Here is a 19,255-nt window from a genome sequence, read left to right on the forward strand (position 1 = left end):
TCTTTTTTATGGCAGAGTAATATTCCATTGTATATATATACAACATCTTTATCCATTCACCTGTTGATGGACATTTGTTTCCATGTCTTGGCTATTGTAAATAGTGCCGCTGTGAACATTGGGGTGCATGTGTCTTTTTGAATTAGAGTTTTCTCTGGATATATGCCCAGGAGAGGGATTGCTGGATCATACGGCAACTCTATTTTTATTTTTTTGAGGAAACTCCATACTCTTCTCCATAGTGGCTGCACCAGTTTACATTCCCACCAACAGTGTAGGAGGGTTCCCTTTTCTCCACACCCTCACCAGCATTTATTATTTATAGACATTTTGTTTTTGGCTGTGCCATGTGGCTTGTGGGATTTTAGTTCCCCAACCAGGGATCGAACCCGGGTCCTCAGCAGTGAGAGCACAGAGTCCTAACCACTGGACTGCCCGGGAATTCCCTGTTTGTAGACTTTTTAATGATGGCCATTCTGACTGGTGTGAGGTGGTACCTCATTATAGTTTTGATTTGCATTTCTCTAAAGATTAGCTGTGGGCTTTTCATATATGGCTTTCATTATGTTGAGGTAATTTCCTTCTATTTCTAGTTTGTTGAATGTTTTTAATCATGAAAGAGTGTTGAATTTTGTAAAATGCCAACAGAAGCAGACCCTGCCATGACCATTTGATCAAAGAATCAATGAATGAAGCTTCTCTCTGGCTGGTCTGGAGTCACATGGTCTCATATCTCTGCCTTCTCTTAGCAGATCGACTTCTGCTCTGCTTGGACTTAGCCCACAATTGGTGTCACCAAAGGTGCCTGCAGCTCCCAGCCCAGTTATTGGGCTATGCATGGGGCAGATGGTCCAAGAAGGGGATGTGAAAAAGGGAGGAGGGTCAATTAGCATCTTTAGTACTAGTTTATTTCTTTGGAATGTATGAGTTCTGGGAGGATTTGTTGGTTATTATATTTTAAAATCACAAGAATTTAATTTTTAGTAAAATTAGTATAGAATTAGGACTTTCTACTCCAGAGATAGCTGGAATAACAGTTTAATTTGGTGTCAGTGTATAAACAATACACTGTTTTGTTTTTCAAGTTTAACAGGAACAAAATTTAAATAATTGATAAAATCTCATGCTGGCAAGAGTACAAGGAAGTGTTGCTGGCAGGATTGTGAATTGCTACATTTTGGAGACCAGATTGAGTACATCTGTGAAACATTAAGTTTTGTTTTATCACTTTTTTTTTTTCAATTTAATTAATTAATTAATTTACTTATGGGTGCGTTGGGTCTTTGTTGCTGTGCGCCGGCTTTCTCTAGTTGCGGTGAGCGGGGGCTACCGTTCGTTGTGGTGCGCGGGCTTCTCATTGTGGTGGCTTCTCTTGTTGCAGAGCACGGGCTCTAGATGCCCAGGCTTCAGGAGTTGCGGCTTGCAGGCTCTGGAGTGCAGGCTCAGTAGTTGTGGCGCACAGGGCTTAGTTGGTCCACGGCATGTGGGATCTTCCCGGACCAGGGCTCGAACCCGTGTCTCCTGCATTGGCAGGCAGATTCTTAACCACTGCGCCACCAGGGAAGCCCCTGTTTTATCACTTTTAATCCAGTTTTCACTTTGGGAAATCTATCCTAAAAATATAATTAGATGAGAGCATGTGTAAAATTATATCTTAATGGAGCATATATTTGGTAGTAGCCAAAACAAAGAAGCAAACAAACAAAAACCCTGCAAAATAGCTTGAAACTCCATCAGTGAGAAATAATAAGATAAGTTATAAAAGGAATTAAAATCTATATTTTTGATCTGGAAAAATACCCTTGATATATTTTATTGAAGAAAATCTGTTGCAGTGTAATGTGAACAGTATTAGTCCATTAGAAAGCATATATATACATATAATAATATGTACGTGTTTGTGTATATATGTATACATATAAAGAGAGTGGTGTTGGTTTAAAATTTTTTTGTATATGCTATCTGACTGTTTAGGTATTATATACAGTACATGCATTAAACTGGTTTTTTTTTTTTGATGAAGTACAATTTATCAATTTTTTTCTCTTTTTTTTTTTAAAGCATATATTACTTTTCACATATTTATTTATTTATTTATTTATGGCTGTGTTGGGTCCTCGTTGCTGTGCATGGGCCTTCTCCAGTTGCGGCGAACGGGGGCCACTCTTCGCTGCAGTGCGCGAGCCCCTCATTGCAGTGGCCTCTCATGCTGCGGAGCACGGGCTCCAGGCACGTGGGCCCCAGTAGTTGTGGCACGTGGGCTCAGCAGCTGTGGCTCACAGGCTCTAGAGTGCAGGCTCAGCAGCCGTGGCACACGGGCTCAGCTGCTCCGCGGCATGCGGGATCCTCCCAGACCAGGGCTCGAACCCGTGTCCCCTGCACTAGCAGGTGGACTCCCAACCACTGCGCCACCAGGGAAGTCCCCTAAACTGTTGATATTAATTACATATCAGGGAAAGATTGCTACAGAGGGGAGAAGGCAGGAAGAGATCATTAGTTGGTATAGAACTCAAAATTGTTTGACTTATACATAGCATGCATTATATCGACAAAGTATAAGTGAAATAATTCTTAATAAAAAGGAACCTTTGGGGACTTCCGTGGTGGCGCAGTGGTTAAGAATCCGCCTGCCCGTGCAGGGGACACGGGTTCAAAGCCACAACTACTGAGCCTGTGATCTGGAGTCCGCAAGCCACAACTACTGATCCCGAGTGCCACAGCTACTGAAGCCCGTGCGCCTAGAGCCCGTGCTCCGCAACAAGAGAAGCCACCGCAATGAGAAGCCTGCGTACCGCAACGAAGAGTAGCCCCCGCTCATTGCTACTAGAGAAAGCCCGCGCACAGCAATGGAGACCCAACGCAGCCAAAAAACAAAAACAAAACAAAAAAAGCACCTTGGACAAAAATGTGGGTTTTCGTGTACTTAACACTGAAAAGATAAAGGAGAGTTTGTATGTGATAGCTTTAATAATTTCCCCCTCCCCTAGTTCATAGAAGAAATCTTTTCTAGTGATATGTCTGGTTTTAAAAGTCAGAGCACTGTGGGAATTCCCTGGTTGTCCAGTGGTTAAGACTCAACATTTTCACTGCTGGAGGTGCGAGTTCAATCCCTGGTCTGGGAACTAAAATCCTGCAAGCCATGGGGAGCAGCCAAAAATAAAATAATAATAATAATAATAATAATAAAATGGCTAAAAGGGAAGTCACAGTGTTGTGGATCAGCTTGTAAATTTGCCTGAAATATAGAAACGTTATTTAAAATATTTTGGTTGTAAATTGCCGAACAACAGTCATTATATATACACTTATATATATATATATATATATATATATATATATACATACATATATATCTATAAAGTATTCCATATATCCCCCATCCATCTCTCTCTCTCTCTCTCTCTCTCTCTCTCTCTCTCTCTCTCTCTCTCTCTCTCTCTCTATCTGTCTATCATCTCAGTCTATCCATCTGTCTCCACTGACTTCATCCTAGGGGTGTAGTAGCATTAGATACACAATTTTCTCCACCATTCATTTTCCACCTAATATGTTTAGGAGTATTTTTAAAATGTAAGAGAAGTATTTTCATATTGTTGAAATCTGAAGGATCTAAACTTAATTAGAAAGCACAAAAGCTTATATTGATCTTCAGATTTCAAGTCCCTTTAACTGATGAAGTTTATTTCCTAGATCGTCAGCTGTAGCAAATATGCTTATACTTGTGAGTCTCTAGATTCTCTACATGTTAGAGGCACCTAGCACCCAGACAGATGTTACTACGAGAGCAGGTCTCAGACTGAGTTCCTCTACGTGCACAGACTCTAATTCTCAACCAGCGTGACACATCGGATAGAGGGGAAGAGGTTCTTTGCTCTGTCCTCTGGTCCTTCTAACACCTTGTATCAATGGGTCACTCCAACGTTATTTGATAACGTTTCTGAGACAGGAGCCGCATGCTTTGTGGGTCAGCAGCGTAGCAGGATTTCCCTTGAAATAGATGCAAGGTTAGCAGGACCCATGCTTGCGGGGCACCGTGGATGGCTGGGCTCGCCAGCTTCTCATCCGTGTGCGTGCAAAGGCCGTGGGCCCTGCCGTACCAGTACTCACTAACACGTATCTTGTAGTCCACTGATTTTGCCAATGAAAGATAATCTCTGACAATCTTTACATTTCTTACAAAACCTAAGATGTAATACGGACAAGCTAACTCTTTACAATAATTACTCAACGTCTATTAACTAATTCTAATTAATTCACATGTAGCACATTTGCCATACTGAAGTGTAAACAAATTACCAGAAATCCAAATATATTGTCAACTGAAGACATGCTGATGAGATTTTGATATGGAAGAATGTTGAAATAATGTGAAATAGGACAAAATAGCTGAAATTTTTATATATATATATATATTCCATTAATAAACAACTGCACATTTAGATAAACTAGCCTCAATTATTGATTGATTTATAGCCTAAATTATAATTATTGATGATATATAATTATACTATATATAGTATATAATGTACATAATATTATATAATAATATAATGGATATTATTTGTTTCATTAATTGTTTAAATGAATGGAGCATTTATAGTGTGTTCTGTCACTGTACTGTATTTTGGTTCCATAAAGGCAAGCAAAACAGACACAGCTTCTGCCTTCATGGAATTTGGGAGATGAACAATGAACAGGTAAATAAATAAATATATACACATGCAGTACAAATAGTACATGTTATAATTAGAAAGAATAGATTTCTCTGAAAGAGAATGACTCCCTTGTACTTGGGAGCAGGAAAGATCCTGTTTCCTTGTTTTTCTACATCAAATTAAATCTGACTCAGCCTTCATTGATCTTCCTGGCTGGATTGTTAATCTTGGTGATCAAATGGTTCTGCTGTCAGGGTCCCCTAATCTCTTTCTTGAGACGGTTCTAGAGCCATTTGACTTATGGGATCTAAGACAGTTGGAGCAGTGCCTCAGGTTTTCAATATAATATGATAACTTCTGGGATGCTTGCTATTTAAATCTTGTTGGGTCTTTCTACTCCAGAGTTGGTTCTAAGGCGGCATCGTTCCTTCCGCACCAGGCTCAGCCATGAGTCTATTTTCCACGGCTTCTAGGGACACTGTGTGTCTCTGGCCTCCACACAGACCCCCCATCAGAGGCCCTGCAGGTGGCGGATGCGGGTTTCCCTACTTGGCGGAAACCATCCCCTTGTCTTTTCAGTCTCTCCTGAGTGCCGGTCTGTTGGAAACTGACGAAGATGCTGCATGATTTAAAAATCCAGAATCAACAGAGCATGTGATGGGCATAGATTCTGAAGGATAAGAGTACAAAGAAGCTGACCTGCCTTCTGGAAGAAAGGGCAGAAGCAAGAGAAAGTATCATTAAAGCTCACACATCTTACTTTTTAGAAAAAGGATTGTTATGTACGTGGACGATAGACGGAGGGGCCGCCTCCAATGTTTTCTTTTCACAGAACTTGTAAGAAAAAGGTGATTGACCTTTTGTTCCATTTGTGGGGTTACAAAGTTTTCATGCATACGGAGCTATTGAGACAGTGGTAAAATGGATAACCATTCACTTGGCACTTAGATTCAGAATTTGCTCATGTTTTTCTCCATATTTGCTTCACCTGTCAATCTGTTATATCCATCATATATCTATTATTTTATGTTGAACTATTTCAAAGTAAGTTGCAGGTATGATGACACTTTACCCATAAATACTACAGGATGCATCACCTAAGAATAAGGGTGTTCTCCTACGGAAGCACAATACCACTATTACACCTAAGATACTTAACAACAAAGTAGCCAATCTGTATTCATCTCTCCTCAATCTCTCCCCAAATTTCTTTGAGCTTTTTTTTTTTTTTTGATCCAGGATCTTCATCTGGTTATATATTGCATTTGGATTTTATGTTTTATATTATAGAACAAACAATAATAGATTAAACATATGCAAAGTCTCCTTAAAAAGTAGAATGTTTCAGGAAAACAGTGTCTCAATTAGAGAGGAGTGGTCAGGAATGGGGCATGAAAAATGGAAGTCAGATTAGCAGTTAGTCTCCCACATGACCGAGGAGACTGTGACCTAGAGAGTGGGGTGTAAGGGCAGGTGTGTCCTTATAGAAGATGTAGGTTTATTTTGCTAACATGGGTTGATAACAGTAACTGTGAAATTAATCCAAGAAATCCCCTGCTCAATTCCAAAACCTGTGCTTCTAATGTTGCTTCACTAGTGTATTTACACATGAATATCTGAGCATATTTGAGAAAACTTGCTGATCAATAAACAAGAGCTGTAGCTATAGTTTTTTTCACATTGTTAATAAGTTAGCTTCTAAACGATTTTTAAAAATGATTTAGATAATATTTATATTGGTCTTTGATCGGTTCCTGATGCAGAGTTCCTAAATCCTTTGGAATATCCTAGGTGATAGTAGTGTCTTTTGTTCTGATGAGGAGACTCTTGGTCACCGAATGAGGGGTGGTCACCAAAAAGACCAAGCCATGATTAGAAGTTTGGAATTTTCGGCCCCACTTTTCATTCTCCAGAGATGGGGCTGGAGCTGGAGTTAATGGGCAATCATGCCTAGTGAAGCTTTCAGAAAAGTTCCAGAAGTGTGGGGTTGGTGACCGCCTGGAGGTGCTGGGAGCATGGCATCCTGGAGGGGGTGTGGAAGCAAGGCACCGCTTCCCCCATACCTCTTCTGTCTGGGTGTTCATATGTACCCTTTATCGTATCCTTTTATAACAAATTGGTAAACACTAATTAAACCATTTTCTTGAGTTCTGTGGGCAAATTAATCGAACCCAAGGATCGGGTTGTGGGTTCCTCTGATTTATAACCAGTCTATCAGAAGCACAGTGACAGCCTGGACTTGTGGTTGCCATCTGAAGTGGGCTGGAGTTAGTCTTGTGGGACTGAGCCCTCAGCCTGTGGAACCTGAGACGAACTCCAGATAGATGTGTCAGAATTGAATTAAACTGTAGGACAGCCAGCCGGCCTCACAGAGAAGCGCCCACACATTTGGTGTCAGAAGAGTTGAGAGATTGGTAGTGGTGTGACGGTAAAAAGATGCATAGAAAGATAAAACAAACAGAAAACTAAATTAAAAAAAAGGAAAAAAAGATACATAGGAGGAAGATGGAGGTTTTCTTTACAAGCCTATTTGAGAAGATGTGCCAGTCAACGCACAAGAACTGTCTATAATTTTATTTCACATTGTAAATAAGTTAGCATTTGTGTTATTTTTTAAAGTAAACTTTAAAGACCTTTAAAAAATGTCCATTGTTCATCACTAATCAGGGAAATGGAAATCAAATCCACAATGACATATCACTTCACTTCTGTTGGATGGCTACTATCAAAAAACAGACAATAAGAAGTATTGGCAGGGATGTGGAGAAACTGGAACCCTTGAGCACTTTGATGGACATGTATCAATAAAATGGGTGCAGCCGCTACAGAAAACAGTATGGAGGTTCCGCAAAAAATTAAAAATAGAATTAACATATGATTCAGCAACTCCACTTCTGTGTATTTGTCCAAAGGTATTGAAAGCAGGATCTCAAAGAGATTTTGCACACTCATATTCATAGCAGCATTATTCACAGTAGCTAAGATGTGGAAGCAACCCAAACTGATCACTGAGAAACCCAAGTTGATTATCATCCGTCATCGGATGGATGAATGGATAAACAAAATGTGGTATTATATTAATCAGTGTTTTCCAGAACCAACAGGATGTGTAAATATACATGTATTCCAGTATGTGTGTGTGTGTATACACACACACACACACACACACACATACATACATACATATTCCAGTACAGGTCTGAAGTCCTGAGAACCAGGGGATCTGATATTGTAGGTTCCACTATGAAAGTTAGCAGGCTCAATACCCCGGAAGAGCCAGTGTTTCAGTTCAAGTCTTGAGGCAGGAAAAGACACATGTCCCCCTTAACAGGCAGGAGGAGTTCATTCTTACTCAAGGGAAAGTCAGCCTCTTTGTTTTCTTCAGACCTTCGATGGATTGGATGAGGGCTACCTACATTACTAACACAGGCAAACATATGTACATTGGAATATTATTCAGCACTGAAAAGGAAGGGAATTCTGACACATGCCATCCCATGGATGAACCTTGAGGACATAATGCTAAGTGAAATAAGCCAGTCACAGAAAGACAAATATTGTATGATTCCACCTATATGAGTATCTGGAGTAGTCAAAATTATTGAGATAGAAAGTGGAATGGTGGTGACCAGGGCCTGGGGGAGGGGAAAGGGAGTTCTTAGTTCAACGAGTATGGACGTTCATTTTTGCAAGATGAAAGAGTTCTGGAGAAAGATGGTGGTGATGGTTGCACAACAGGGTAAATGCACTTAACACTACTGAATTGTACCCTAAAAGTTGTTAAGATGGTAAATTTTATGATATGTGTTTTTAAACCACAATTTGAAAAAAAAAAAAAATCTAGGGCCACAGGAGGCACTGTAGGTAAAGGACAGTCCTGGGAATCAAAATGCCTTTCTCTGTACTGATGAGAGTGGAAGAGACCTGAAAGAGAAGTGAATATCCTTCCACAGAGGAATGAGATGAAACCCAAGGGTGAAGGGACCAGACCTAGTCACACAACTGTAATCAGGACGCAGATTTTCTGAGTGCTGACTGGGGCTTTGTCCGCCACGCACTGCCACCTTCTGGAGCCTAAGATGATGTGTACAGTGCCTCCTACAGTCCTCTTCGTGTTGCAAATCCATGACATACGGAAGTTTCCCCAAATGAGATACCTTTCCTTATCTGGGATGGGGTGAGGATTATAAATTCAAAACTTAACAATATTGGGACTTCCCTGGTGGCACAGTGGTTAAGAATCTGCCTGCCAATGCAGGGGACACAGGTTTGATCCCTGGTCCAGGAAGATCCCACATGCCGCGGAGCAATTAAGCCTGTGTGCCACAACTACTGAGCCCGCATGCCACAACTACTGAAGCCCATGTGCCTAGAGCCCGTGCTCTGCAAAGAGAGAAGCCACTGCAATGAGAAGCCCACGCACCTCAACGAAGTGTAGCCCCCACTCGCCGCAACTAGAGAAAAGCCCACGTGCAGCAACAAAGACCCAACGCAGCCAAAAATAAATTAAAAAATAAATAAATTTATTAAAAAAAAAGTCAACCATATTAAAGAGAAGTTGAAAAGTGACTTCAAAAGGGTAAGGTGGATACAAACGACTATATATAAAATAGATAAACAACAAGGACCTACTGTATAGCTCAGGGAACTATATTCAGTATTCTGTAATAAACCATAATGGAAAAGAATCTGAAAAAGAATATGTATATAGATATAACTGAATCACTTTGCTGTACACTGGAAACTAACACAGCATTGTAAATCAACTACACTTCAACTTAAAAAAAGGTAAGGTGGTAAATTTTATGTTACGTGTATTTTAACACAATTTTTTTTAAATCGAAAAGATGTGGTACATATACAGTAGAATACTACTCACCCATGAGAAAGGGGGAAATCTTGCCATTTGTGACAACATGGATGGACCTTGAGGGTATTATGCTAAGTGTGATAAGTCAGACCAATAAAGACAAATACTGTTTGATTTCACTTACATGTGGAATATAAAAAACAAACAGACAAACAAAACAAAACAAAACTCAGATACAGAGAGCAGATTGGTGGTTATCAGAGGGGAAGGGGCTTGGGGAGGGTGGGTGAAGGGGATCAGTTGTATAGTAACAGATGTTAACTAGACTTACTGTGGTGATCACTTTGTAGCGCACACAAAGATTGAATTATGCTATACACCTGAAATAACATAATGTCATATGCCAATTTTACCTCAGTTAAAAAACCTCAAAAAATGTCTACAGTTAATGATTTAAGATTAGTGTTCTAAAATACTGAAGGAGTTTAATAGTCACCAGCAGAGCCCAGTTTATACTTTATTTTATTTGACTTGTTATCCTTGGTTAATTATTACTAATACTGCTGGCTGATAAGTGATAGTGAAAATTTCACGTGAATTTTGTATTGCATCGTGATCACTTCTCTTGAGTGTGGAAATACGAACATGGGTCTGGATCGTGTTTAATTTTTGAAACTAATAGAAACTCATTATTTAGTTTAAAATATGTAAACAGCTGTAGCTGTGAGATAACAGATTATGCTTTTGGTTAAAATTCTGGAAATCACCCTCTTATTTTTATACCAGTGGTAGAACAAAGAGGCTTATATTTAAAAGGAATAGACAAAAATCAGCAAATTCATTTTAAATGCAGTGCATTCAGATGTAATTAACAATAAATGCAATTTATGAACTCTGACATATTAGACATGTTTTATGATACTTCACGATTATCTAATACAGCTTTTGCAAATTTTCCTATAAAATTATATTTCTGTTGAGCAATCAGACTTGGTAATAAAACAATCTGAGATTAAGAGAGTCTTTATGTTTATATTTTGAGTAGCAGGAAAACACAAGAAGAGAAGTTGCAGATTTCCAATAGAGGACTAAACATAATGGAATTTAATTTTACCTGAGACTTTATATGTTTGCAATTTTCTACTGTTTTTTCCTCTCACGGATAGATTTTCACCAGTAAGATTGTTGAGCTGAAGTGTCTATGTGTTTTCGTTGTTACTAGGTATTGCCAGATTCGTTTCCAAAACAACTTTATTATTTTATATTTTTGAAAGAGTACCCTTTACTCACATTCTAACTAGCAATCGTAATTAACAATTAATCATCAATGTTCATTATCTTTACTAGTTTTCATTTCCTGGATTATTTTGCCTTATTTTATTCCTTTTCTGATTTCTTCAGATAAGCATTTGATTCCTTTGAATATCATATGTTTTGATCATAGCTTTGTTTTCAATGCCATAATTTTATTAATGAGTATTGCCTTTGCTGTTTTAGTATATAAATTGCTTTCCTTCGCCTTGCTTTCTGGGTAGTTTCTAACTTCAGTTTTCCATACCTTTTTGCTTCACAGTTTGTGAATGTATTGTTACATTTTCAAGTAGACAACTCTTTGACCTTTCGTAATGATTTCTACTTTTATTAACTACAACCAATGAATGTGATATTTCAGTTATCTGTTGCTAAGTAACAAACCACCCTAACTTAGTGGCTTATAAAAGTGATGATTTGTTACTTTGGTGATTCTGTGGGCTTCCCACCTCAGTTCTCTCTTGTGGCTGCAGGTCCCTGGCAGCCTGGCTGGGCTGGAATGTTCGAGATGACCTCACTCACACATGTGGCAGCAGATGCTGGCTCTTGGCTGGGCAGTTTGGTGCCTCTTCATGTGTCTTCTCATTCCCCAGTAGAGGTGAGATTGACTTTCTTACACGGTGGTCTCAGGGAAGCAGTCCAAGAGAGTGGAAGCTGGAACTCAGTCATATCTGCCATATCCTACTGGTCAAAGCAACTCACAAGCTCAGCTCAGATTCAGGGGCAAGAAACTAGAGAACCTTTTGACAGAATACAGAGTCACTTTGCAAATGGGTTTCCTCCAGAGGGTTTGTTCTCACAGTCTTTGCAAACTATCCATCACAGCAGCCTGTAAAAAACTCTACTTTTTTTGAGTCATTAGTTAAATTTTGTAAGTGTTCCTTGTACATTTGGGGAAAAAAATCTCTTTTTAATAGACATGAGTAAGCATCACCCTCTCTTTTGAATATCCTTATGCTAAATAATATAATAAATAATATAACATCAGTAATTGTAAAGTTAAAACCGAAGGAGAAACAACGGGAAATACATAGAAAAAACACTAGTTGTAGGAGACTTTAGTTGATCTCCATTAGTCTGTGACAGACCATATTAAAACAAAAAAAGATATTGAAGATTTAAATAATAAAATTAATAAGGTTGTACCTTATTTTCAAGTGCCTGTGTTATAGTCACACAAATGACAGTATTATTAATCTACAAAGAAACTCTAACTAAATTTTGTAAATAGAAATAGTAAAAGAAAATTATAATGCAATGAGTAGAAATTAGTAAGACAATGGAAAAAATGCTTGAAAAATTAAAACAAATTAATAAATACCTCTTAAAATGACTTTTTGAGTCAAAGTAGGAATCCAAACCAAATTGTCAGATTTTCTTTAAAATATTAATGATAAAAACGTTGCTTATCAAATAGGATTTAATTTCACTCAGCAATGCTCATAGGAAATTTAATAGACTATATATTGAGATCAAGTAAGAAAGGAAATGAATGCTTAAAGCATTCCACTGAAGAAGTTAGAACAAAGAACAACAAAATAAACTTAAGACAAGTAGAATGAGGCAAATCACAAAGATAGTAAGTAAAACCATCTGTTGATTACTTAAACAACAATAACAAAACAAACAAGTTTTGGCTATCCTCCCATGAAATAAAGGGAGAAATCACAAGTAGACAATTTTTGAAAAAGAGAGAGAGCCACAGATTAAAATTGAAATGGAAAACCAGAGAAGAAACTATTTTGCATAAATCTATCAAATGAAATTTGAAATTGTTCAAAATGGATGATCTCATACAATAGAATTTAAGCTCCATGAAGCAGGAGTTTTCAATTTTTCTTTCTTTCTAGCACCTAGAACATTAAAGAAGAACTAAATGTTGACTGCCCTTCATCTGGCAACCACCTTCCCTGCTTTATTATTTCATTTTCCTTGTACACAATATAGAAATGTATGTAAACTCCCATTCCCCCTTATTATTACTGCAAAAATTTGTTCATTTGTTACTTTCTTTTTAGCATCTGTAATAGCTCTAGAAATGTCCCCTTTTTCATTTGTTAGTGCAACTTTGTGCTTTCCTTTTTTTCTTCGATCTGTCTTCCCCCAAATTATTCATTTTGCCATTCCAAATAACCAATTTTCTTTATCCTCTCTATTGCGTGGTCGCTTGCTATCTATTTCATTAACTTCTTCTCTTCTTTTTATATTTCTTTATCTTTAAGCTTAATTTGCTTTTACTTTAATTTTTTTTAGGACCGTGTGAACTATATTCACTTTTTTAATTCTTCTTTTCTAAAATATGCAATTGAAACTGTCATTTTCATCATAAAAATAGATTTAAATGCATCTCACAAACTGAATATCCCACACATTTTGCTACTTTCAGGAATTTCATCAGGTCTTGCTTGGGTCTACTTTTCTGAGTTTCCACTTGGTGAGAACTTTCAAACTGCAGTTTGAGGTCCTTCATAGATTAAGAAAGGTATTTTCTTTCTACAAGCTTTTAAATCATTGTCTTTTAATCTATCGCCCACCCCCCTGCCCCTAACATCTCCTGTGTTGTACATGTTAGGTCTCTACTCTGTGTTTTGAGGTTTTACTTCCACTTAAGCCAGCAGGCCAGTAATTCAGAGCTCAAAAGTGACCATCCTTTCCTTTCTAATTCGTCTATTAAACTGTTTCATTGGAAAATGATGAGGATCTTTTTTAGTTTCTAAGAAAACTTCCTGCAGTTGAATTTTCTATTCATTTTTAGAACTCAAATTGTCGCCTCTGTTTTGCATGTTCGCGAGAGGATTCCTGTTTCTCTTTCCTTCTGTGCCTGTTCACCTCTCCTAAGCATCCTATCATCAGTTTTCTTTACTCGCTTAGCTGCTGGGAAACCAAGTCCTCTCCATCCGGATAAGCCAGCCTGGTGCCGGCAGAGAAGCTTGCCGTCTACAGATGAGACATGGGCGTTGGGGAGGCTTTCGTTTCCTCTCACCCCTTACATTGTCCCAGCTCCAGGGACGGGAGGAATACCTCCACTCATCTGGTTCCTCCATGCCCTCTCCAGGTCAAGGACAGCTGGCACACTCATGGGGGGCTGATGGCCCCCACTGCCTGGGCCCACAGATTTCTGCTCTGCCATTTATTCAAAGACCCACTGAGACTCCAGTCCCAGATTCAATACTGTACCTAACCTTGCTTTGGGGGAAGAAGCCTCACATCATTTTTCTTTGTCTAAGACCTGTCAGAGCCCAACATCCAGCTGCCTCTGGGTTCCTCTGTAGTTTGGCTCAAGAAAGATGGATAACTCAGAGCCTGTATGAAGGAGAAGAAAAATGGATTCAGGCTGCATTTTTCTCAGAATACGCTGGGCTTCCTTTGGTTTTTCTTTAATTCGAGGTGATTCCCTCCTTACATGGTGACCCACAATTCTGATTTCCTATTTCCCTTTCTGAAGAGGTGACTGAATTTATTCTGGGTCCACATAGAAAAGACAGATCCCTTCAATACATCTCCACAGAATAACACTTTTAAAGATGTTGTTTTCTTAAGTTTCCTAATTCTACTAAATAATTGAAGTTATCAAAAAGTAACTTTATAGTAGAAATGGAAATAAGATTCTTCTTAATGAATGAGCTAGTTTTTCCAGCAATAAATGCTAGATGGAATATAAAACAAAAATTTCTCTTTACATTGTAATTTTTAACATGAAGACATTTGGAAAAATTCTGGAAGAACATTCGAAACACAAAGTTTTTTGGTTGTAGGAATATAAATATCCTCAAGCTAGCAGAATTAGTTAGGATGTTTTGGGATCCATTAACATCTAATCTTGTCTCGAATTGGCTTAAAGCATAAGGCACAAGTATTACTCAGTGTAAAACATCCCCAAATAGGGAACACGAGGAGCTGATTAATTCAGCAGCACAGTAGTGCAGTTAGAGACCCAGGTTTTCTTCCTACCCTCCACCTGTCGGCCTGGACAGCACAGCAGTTGGTGGGTGGCCAGCACAGTTCTGTGTTGTCATATGTGAACATCTGGCAGTGCAGGAGGGATGTCTTTTTCTTGGGTTTCTCTTTAAAGAAGATGAACGCTTTCTCATGAGCCCCCAAAGAGACCGCCTCTCCCATCTGATTGTTAGAAACCTCTCTTATCCGTCCACTCTTAGCAATCAATGCTGATGCGGATGAAATCACCAGGACTGCGTTGCAGTGATTAGAATGGAAGCTTGCAGTGGGTCAGCATCCCAGCAAAATGGCTATCTAAACAAGATCAGTTTCTGGATTTGGGGCAGGAAAGAGTCTGTTAGGAGGGTAAAACAAAATCGGGCATACAGATGTGTCTGACTTCAGAGGCCGTACATCTCACCCCCATCATTCTACTTCTCACATTTAATAAGCAAAATTTCAAATAGGATTAAAATTAAAATATAAAATTGAAATTGAAAAATGTTTGCAAACTCTGCTTTATTCGTTTTTAAAGACAGAATTTCATAAGTAATGTTCCCTGCGTGGATAGAATTAATCCTTTCTCCCAACATTTCTGAGATGGTCAAATCTGACCAGGTATTATTTGAGTGCCCCTCTGTGTCAATGTGTACTGTCTGTGTCATGCATGTAAAATAGAAAAATTAGTTGACGTATATGAAATAGATAGATGGTCACATGGACTGCCACATATTCATCTTAATACTAATGAAAATATTCTCGTATTATAAAGGTAAAGAATAACAAACTAAATTGCACTTTAATTGAAAATAGTATTAAACAGAAATGTCTTAAAAACACACACTTAAATAAACACTCAAGAGAATTAAATCTGAAAGCAGTTACACTACACATTGAGGACAATGCACAAATGAAACTGAATTCTTAGCGGATTTTTTTCCAAAACGGACAAAAATTAAGCTCCAGTAAATACATACACCTCATTTGAATATAACTATTAAGAAATAGAAAGCAACATCGCAGGCGCTGACATTATTTTTTGTATAAGAAATGACCAGTGTTGTCTATGTTTAAAATCACACCCTTACTTCCTGGTTCAGTTTCACAGAGCGATTAGCACTTGGCCTTCCAACTCAAGTTTCACTATAATTATAATAGCAACTGACTGCATGTATATATTTCTACAAGAAAACAACATGATTTTTTCTGAAATTAATAATTAATAATATTAATATTTTTTCTGAAATTAATAGTTATTTGCATCAAGCCATTTTCCATATTCTGAGCACCTGAGGAAGCCAGCTTCACCTAGATCTATTTTTAGGTTCATACGCATTTCTAGAAGAGCTGCTGTCTCCATGCTTGAGTTGTCCAAATCCTCATGAAAGACACTTTTTTCCTCAAAGAAATGGGTAAAGGACAGATTTCTCAAACCAGCTAATTCTTCATAGGATTGTTAAGCCAGAAGTTTAAAATTAAGCTTTCTGAATCTTTTTGAGGTTGTCACTACAAGAAGCAAGCAGTCAGAGTAGATGTTTGTTTTATGCTGTGTTTCATCCATCAGACAAACTCCTGACTTCAGTTCTTTTCAAATATACTCTCCCATGTTCCTATCTACTCTCTCCTGAATAGATGGGACGGGAAACATGGGACTCACTTTGTTTATTCAGTTTGTTTCAGCTCTGTTGCAGGAGAATGGTTTACACTCCAGTTGAGAAAAAGAAGTGGGTGACAAGGAGCTGAACCACGGAAGAGAACTGTTTCTCAGGTCCAGCCCTAAATTAACGTGAATGTGGTGAGCTAGTCAATGACTATGGACTGCTTGCTATCTGTTGAACAGAATTTCAGTTAAATTATTGTCACACCCTTTCCTTTGCAGGAAACAGATCCTTGATTGATGGAGTAATAACTTCCTTTTGTTCCTCTAATAAGAAATTCGAGAGCACATAAATGCCACTTCGCTTTCTACCTGTCTTCTGAGAAACCGCGTTGTGTGATGGCTGTGGAGGACATCTCCTGGCCATGTCCAGTCTGGGCCAGCTGCCCTGCTGTCTTTGGTCGAGGGGGCACTAGCCCTCCTCTGCCAGGGCTGCCCGCTGGTGGTCCAAGACCAGCTCCTGGTTCCACGCTGGCTGCTGGCAGACTGCTCAGTGGCTCTCCCAGGAGAGCAGCTGAGGGCAAAGGTGATTCCCTAAAGCAAGTTATTCCCTCTCTCTTCAGAACTTTTACAGCAGAACACGGAGCGGAGTGGCCTGCCAGAAGGGGAAGAATGTCCATTCACAGAAAGAAGCAGTGGCTGCAGGTGTCCAGGGTGGAAAAGAGAGTAACTGGTTTCTAGCACCGCCTTGAACTCTTTTATTTCTCTCTGTATTTAGGTACTATGAATGCATACACATATGATCTGAGAGAGTTTCAATTACTTTCAGTCAGAAAGTAATCCCCAAACTAGTCCTTTTTGAAAAAATTGAAATGTTATCTAGTATGTTTTACCGTGATTGATCTGGAAACAAGGACTGTCACAAAGGAGTTGTATTACACGAAAGAGTCTGCACTCTCACTCGTAGAAGACAACTTCCACCTGAGAACAGCTAACTGGGGAGACCACGGGAATCACTAAAACCTTTTTTTAAACAGAAAAAAATTTTTAAGTCGTTTTGAAAGGTCTTGGAACTTGCAGATGCAAAGGGGAAAACAACAATCCCCAGAGGTAAAAATGAATAAGGCAGATGACATCGCACTTAGTGAGACAAGGATGAAACAGGCGGTCCTGGGAGGGAGCTCAGAGACACCTGGTCAAGGTGCTCTTCTCCAGCAGGTGTGTGCAGCTGTGACCAGGGGACAGGTACAAAGACGTCTATTGCAGCACTGTTTGTAAGAATGAAAAGTATTCCATGGACTGAATAAATGAAACATTCCGTTCATAAAATGAATGAATGAAATAGATTCCACATGATGAATGAATGTAATGAATGGAAATGAATGAAAAATGGGAACATCTTAAAGGTAGCTTGTTCTACATTCCTGTAAGTCTCCTTACAGCTCTCAGGGACAGTTATCACCCCATCCAACAGACGAGGACACTGAATCACAGGCGGGATTGGTGTCCTTACCAGCCACGCCATGTCCAACAATAGAGATTTGAAACTAAAGTCTGTCTGCGTCGAGTCGGGTCGTCTTGTATACAGGTTAGATTGGGGCAGAGTCGGCCTAATGTGGACGAGCAGATAAGCTGCTTTAGGGAAAGAGCAGTTAATGACGGGACCCAGGCATCTGGAGCTGAGCTAAGACCGATTCTCCCCCAAGTGGTGTCAGACGGAGCAGGGGCTTGCAGCTCCAGAGGTGGGGACAGCAGAGGTGGGACAGCTCCGGGGGACTGGCCATCCTGTGGGTGACTGCCTCTCTAGCAGTGAGTCCCAGGAGGAAGAGGATGGCTTAGGGTCCCTTTCCAAATGCATACACCTGCATATAAAGAATCCCCTGCGTACCTGATCTAAATAGGTCCCCCAAATTTAGGCACATTCTTCTTATTACATTGCTAAGGTGATAGTGGGGAGAGTACTCCCCAGCGGACTTTTATGCCTCGTCTGAGGACATTTCATTTTATTTCCCACTTAGAGACTGTTAATAAATCACTCTCCAGCTGACTACAGTTCAATGCTAGTGTACTTAGCTTATCTGACCTTGGCATTCGTTAATTTTATCACACCAGCAGGAACTTATTAATGTTCTTTTCCCCCTTCCCTACAAAGCCACGTGGCCCCAAGTGGACCCAGTTCTCTCCTAATGCCTGAGGGGGAGCTCCTTAGACCCCTTTCTATCTTAAAAGTTGTCCGGAGGGTGCTGGTCCAAACCCCCAAGTCCTTCCCGTCAGTAGATTTAAGGGGCCCGTTTGTGCATGAGTGTTCTGAGATGCCATTAAAATTCTTACAAAAACTGAAAGTGAAATGAGGAAGACTGATTGAGCAATCACATAGAAGGGCGAATGCCAGGAAGACCTATCGTACCGTAGGGGCAGAGATGCAGCCGGGCAGAGAGAAGAAAATTCAGGAGAACTCTCCGGAGGGCGAGCGCCGGGCTGGGCCATGTAGTCAATGTAGGACATCAACAAACACAGATAACAGGAAATGATCCACTCTCTGTGGTCACTTATTCTGAGGGCCCGAACCTTCAAAGTTCGAGGAGGGAAATGGATGAGTCCACAGGGGAGCGGTCACGCCTTTCTCGCCCTAAGACCAGAGACGAAATGAAACTGAAGGAGACAGTCTCCATCCTCCCCCAGGAGGAAAGCCCCTCTGTGCGCTTCTCCAGAGATGGAAAGCTGCTGGCCGTGACGCTGCTGCTGGCCCTGCTGTCCTGCTGCCTCACGGTGCTGTCCTTGTGCCGCGTGGCCGCTCTGCAAGCAGAGCTGGGGAGGCTCCGGGCGGAGCTGCGGGAGCTGCCCGGCGCCCCCCAGGCGGGAGCCGCAGCCCCCAGGGCCGCCCTGCGGGAGGCTGCGGCCGCCACCTCCGCGCTGCAGGTGAGGCTGCGGCAGCCCCAGCCCCAT

The 19,255-nt window shown here is 40.0% G+C and overlaps 1 protein-coding gene across 7 annotated transcripts in view; it reads left to right on the forward strand.

The window, feature by feature from the left end:
* The first annotated feature begins 8,102 nt into the window (after positions 1-8,102).
* TNFSF13B (TNF superfamily member 13b) overlaps positions 8,103-19,255 on the forward strand; it is an 88,646-nt gene continuing 77,493 nt past the window's right edge. For 5 of the 7 annotated variants that reach the window (XM_082366255.1, XM_082366256.1, XM_082366261.1 and 2 more), the window contains exon 1: positions 15,198-19,228. In XM_082366255.1, coding sequence (XP_082222381.1) covers positions 18,899-19,228 — 330 coding nt within the window. In that variant the 5' untranslated portion in view covers positions 15,198-18,898. Of the gene's footprint in view, positions 11,375-15,197; positions 19,229-19,255 lie in introns of those variants that run through there. The other 2 variants (XM_082366257.1, XM_082366260.1) reach the window with 2 other exon arrangements.

This window comes from Balaenoptera borealis (genome assembly GCF_965194805.1).
Source record: "Balaenoptera borealis genome assembly, chromosome: 18".
Taxonomy (NCBI): Eukaryota; Metazoa; Chordata; class Mammalia; order Artiodactyla; family Balaenopteridae; genus Balaenoptera; species Balaenoptera borealis.